Source organism: Cryptotermes secundus, unplaced genomic scaffold (assembly GCF_002891405.2).
Source record: "Cryptotermes secundus unplaced genomic scaffold, Csec_1.0 scaffold847, whole genome shotgun sequence".
In the NCBI taxonomy this organism is placed as follows: domain Eukaryota; kingdom Metazoa; phylum Arthropoda; class Insecta; order Blattodea; family Kalotermitidae; genus Cryptotermes; species Cryptotermes secundus.
Genome location: NW_019720577.1, coordinates 92,228 through 97,264, shown reverse-complemented (window position 1 = coordinate 97,264; position 5,037 = coordinate 92,228). Strand labels below are relative to the sequence as shown.

At 37.8% G+C, this 5,037-nt stretch overlaps 1 protein-coding gene across 4 annotated transcripts in view; it reads right to left on the bottom strand.

Annotated features, from left to right (window-relative positions):
* Positions 1–971: 971 nt before the first annotated feature.
* Positions 972–5,037, bottom strand: part of LOC111869723 (propionyl-CoA carboxylase alpha chain, mitochondrial) — a 62,487-nt gene continuing 58,421 nt past the window's right edge. For all 4 annotated transcript variants that reach the window (XM_023861453.2, XM_033753573.1, XM_033753574.1 and 1 more), the window contains one exon: positions 972–1,891. In XM_023861453.2, the coding sequence (XP_023717221.1) occupies positions 1,776–1,891 (116 nt within the window). In that variant the 3' untranslated portion in view covers positions 972–1,775. The remainder of the gene's footprint in view (positions 1,892–5,037) is intronic.

Genomic DNA, 5,037 nt, shown 5'->3' with positions numbered 1-5,037 from the left:
TCAGCCCGAGGATGTCTCTCATGCGTCGTGCCACGGTTGCGCGACGGGACATCTTTATGTTGCTTCTCTTCTCCTCTTGCCATGCCATTTTGCATGGTGGCTCGTCGCTCTGCGGGCGACGGCCAATTTCTTCTGGGGTTTACAATTCTCCTGTGTTGAATTTTTTGGTTTCTGGCGGCGGCGCTCCGCGGCCAGTTTTCGGTCCTTATGCCTTTTCTTCTTCTGTTCTCCGACCGGCATTACTTCGGTGTCTTCTTTGGAGACCTCTCGTTGTTCTGCTGCCTCAGGTTTCCTGTCCAGTGAGGTCGGCTTTCTCTCTTCTTGACATGCCTCCATCTCTTGGCAGGCCAACGTTTCATTGTGGTTGTCGTTCACCCTTTTGTCTCTCATTACGGCCATCTCTTCATGTCTGGCGTCCGCCTTTTCTTGCATGGCTAGCAGAAACGCCATTATTTGTTGAGAACCCATTTTTCCTTTTGTGCGTTATAACACTCGAGGTGATGTTAGTCCAATAACCCTTCTAAATTCGTCTCAGAATCTGAACTAATCTCACTTCTGACACCTGTTGTCACATGTTGGGTATGCCACACGACAAATAACTTCACATGGGTCTCAGATTTAGCGAATCTGCAACAGAGGAATAGTGTTTTCTACATGGTCCATGCCAAGATGTGACAAGCACGACAGGTTAGGAGTTGCAGTTAGATAACTGCAGGACTCAGTTGTTGAGAGCTGTTGCTGTGAGGAACTGGTAGCTGAGGCTGCGGACAGTTCAGGAACCCAGAGGAAAGGCAACGTCCACTGTTATAAGCTGCTACCAAGCAACGACTAGTGAAGACTGTAACAGACTGAGAAGACCAATTGGGTCTATTGTGATTTATAAGGTGTGTAGAACAGTGAGAGCATAATCCTTACTTGTAGTTATGAGTTATAAGAGTTCAGTAAATCCAATTACAAATCCAACCACCATCTATAATCACTCTATCATGTGACAGTATTTATGTAAAGGTTGCTTACAGAGATATCTGTGACTACATGTTTTAATGTCTTTCCTTTCATTATACATCTAGTGTGTAAGGTAACAACTACTGCACTTATTCTATAAAAAGGGGCAAAATATTAATTCATGCAAGTGATTGAAATTCATTTAATGCAAAAGAGAAATTATGTGACAGTAAATTTAATACTTTAAGTAGCAATACAATAACAATTTCAGTGAAATGAAATACTAAAGCATGACACCTAAAATCCATAATTGCCGGTATAACAATGACTCAACTGCAGAGAATATTAGGGGAGGCATCAATAGACATTGAGAAAGAAGTATTTCAGATTCAGATCTTTAAAATTTTGAAAATGGTACACTGTTATAAATGGAAAATAAAACTTGAAGTATAATAATGATTAAGAAACATACCAAAGGAAAAGTTTATATTTTGACAAAAGAAAAAAGGTGCCATTATGACATACTGTTGCATATCACAAGGGTCCTCCCATGGCAGTGAACAGTCTAAGCTACTGCCATGTATTTGATCATATATGATAAGCTTTGAATTTCCTGTTATTATGGATAGAAGTCTTAAATTTTATTCCACATTTCAGTGTGAATTGTGGTCTCAATGTGGCAACTGTGTAGAGGCAATATTTCAGCTGTATCTACACAGGACTACATTATTCACTAATTACTTGGTCTGTGCCTCTAAGGAGGACATAGTGTATATATGTATAAGGGTATTTTATCAGCAGTATGGAAGCATCTGATTATTTTTTAAACATCATTCAAACTCAATCAGAACATCATCTTCTCCAACAGTGTCTCCAGCTTTCACATGTACAGCTTTCACTTTTCCAGATGCACCCGCCACTAATGAATTTTGCATCTTCATGGCCTCTACAACAAACAGCAAAGCAAATATGATTAGATGTGTTGAACATGTAAGATACATGTGTTGCATTTTATTCTGTTGATAATGCCAGGGGTGTTCCAGTATTAATGAGAGAAGCGCTTGTGGCTACCAGTAGTTAACTCTTAGACAGTTACGTTTTTACTACATAGGTGACATACCCACACTGGGTTTAATTTATTTACTTATTTGTCAAATATGTTTACAATATTATATTTAAGCATCCTGTTGCACTCCATACGATAAATGGTACAATGATACAAATTCTGTCCCAAGTGCAAACAATATATTATGTGTCCTTGATCTTGCTCCTCTACACTACATGTTTCGGCCTCAGACGGCCATCATCAGGTGTATAACACTCACGTTGCTGTCACACTGCACCCGGCCCAAAATTTAACATTTAAAACGCTTTCCTTGTTATTATCAACATCTACTTCGTTGATATCTGTCTGGTTTGTAGATTATTTTACACACGTAGTAAAGAATAACAGCGGCACGCACACAGGAAGACTACACAGGATAACACCTATACAGTGTGGAAACAAGAACTAGCCGCTGCAGCACTTTAGACATAGGGCGAGTAACCCTAACAATTTTAAATTTAAAATTTAGAGAAAAATTTTAAATGATTTTAAAATTAGAACTAAAGATTTTATGGTGCTATTACAGGAATGTCAAAATTAACGTGTGTAAAATAATCTACAAACCAGACAGATATCAACGAAGTAGATGTTGATAATAAGAAGGAAAGTGTTTTAAATGTTAAATTTTGGGCCGGGTGCAGTGTGACAGCAACGTGAGTGTTATACACCTGATGATGGCCGTCTGAGGCCGAAACATGTAGTGTAGAGGAGCAAGATCAAGGACACATAATATATTGATTGCACTTGGGACGGAATTTGTATCATTATATCACTTAAAATATGTTTACATTTATAAAAATATATAAAACATTGATATTGTGGTTTTCTGATTTATGATGGGTACTAACATTTCAGAGGAACATATTGCTTTAATTCTGAGGATAAAAGTCCTAGTACACACCTACCAAATTACTATATGGTATCTTAACCCAGAAGGCCACAACATGAATTTTTGCTACCACCATGAAAATCTCAGATCTTCTATATGAATGAACATTGCTATATAACAGATTTGCAACAGTACTTGTAAGAACTATGGAGCAAATATCTACAAATATATACATCACCTGTACTTAGAATTCATACAATGTTGTGATCAGATGGAAATTTATAGGGAGCATAATATTACAGGAATTAAGTGCCAACAGTATTACTCACATGCCTGTCAAGATGATGTACTTTGTCAGACGTATTCACTAGAAAATTCCCAGATTTCTCTATAGAGTAGATGTAGTTCAGTATGTTCAAGGAAGGTCACACAGATTAAAGATGATCAGATTTCAATACAGTTTCAAATTAATTAAAAATTCATATCAAACTAGTACACAATGCACTGATGCCCTAACAGAGTTTTAATATGTGGAATTACTCTAAACATTCAATAAAACTAACATACAGCACAATCTCATAGCTCCATAATGTGGCGTTCTTTTTAAACACACTAGGCTACATCTGCTGACAAGTTCAAAATACTGAATCCACTGCTGCAGTTATCTTTCCAGAGTTCTGTAGCCGAACTTCTTTCTCTTCATTCACTTTTCCCTTTCAGGGTTAATAGGATTAATGCTAAAAGGAATTAGTTAAAGGAGTGGGCACCAGTGAGAGATGTACTTTCATAAATGTCACTAATGGCAGGTGAAAGAAATCTGAATGGACGGACTAGGGAGCCAGATAGCATGAGAATCTCAAGGGTTTTACCATCAGAACTACCAGCATCAGTGGTACTGAGGCTGATTTCTTCACCACCAGAAGATAAAATGAAACACTTCAATGAAATATGTAAAAAAGTACAACACAATTCACTCTTCATTCACATACAGTTGGTAAGCTGATAGTCCCAAATCTTGCAATTAAAATAAATTATGCTTATAACACTTTCATTTAAATGCTCAACACACATCCACTGTGGTTCAAGTGGTGACTCTAAATAATATTCAGGTTTTGGAGCTAGCATGTTGGAAAATGATGCTGGAAACCAAAATAAGCTGTTTTTCAGAAAGTATATAATTCTCTCAACTGATATGTTGCATTCAAACTGGGTAACTGCCCAAATACAAATTTGGTTGGCTGACTCTTACAACATCCATTTCAACATGTGTGAAACATTCAGCTTGGGGGGTGTCACTTTCGAACTTAAAGTTCTGAAACTTATGGTTGCAGAGACCTGTCAAGGAAATGACAAACTGGTGCCTTGACATCTCAAAATTTCCACTGAAACATAGCATTGTCAGTGCAAGACAAAACAATACAGCATCATAAAAGTCAAAATCATGGCTTAATTTGTGGCCTACTATTTAGTATATATATAAAATTATAAAAAATTATAAACCTGTAAATTTAAGTGATAATAAATAAATGTCAAGTTATGACTTCAGTAAAATAATAATTAAATTATTTAAAGCGGTCCTAAAGAAAAGTTGACAGTACACCACAGGATAGGTGCAGGATCAGTTTTTCAATTCAGAATGATAGATATGTGCATTGCAATGTCAGAGACATGCCTTAACAGAACAACTTACTTACTTACTTACTTACTTACTTACTTACTCATGGAGCTGAGCCCTTCTGGAGGAGCCGCCAATTCTGCAGCCACTCAAGAATTTCCCAGCATTTTATGGAACCTGAAGGTTCATCACCGTGTTCACAAGAGCCCTCTGCTGGTCCCTATCCTGAGACAGATCTATCCAATCCATACCATCCCATCCTATCTCTTTAAGATCCATTCTAATATTGTCCACCCACCTATGCCTTCACCTTCCCTGTAGTCTCATTCCTTCTGGCTTTCCCACCAGTATCCTATATGCATTCCTCGTCTCCCCCATTCATGCTACATGACCTGCCCACCTCATCCTCCTTGACTTGATCATTCTAATTATACTTGGAGAAGAGTACAAGTTATGAAGCTCCTCATTATGCAGTTTTCTCCAACCTCCTGTCACTTCATCTCTCTTCGGTCCAAATATTCTCCTCAACACCCTGTTCTCAAA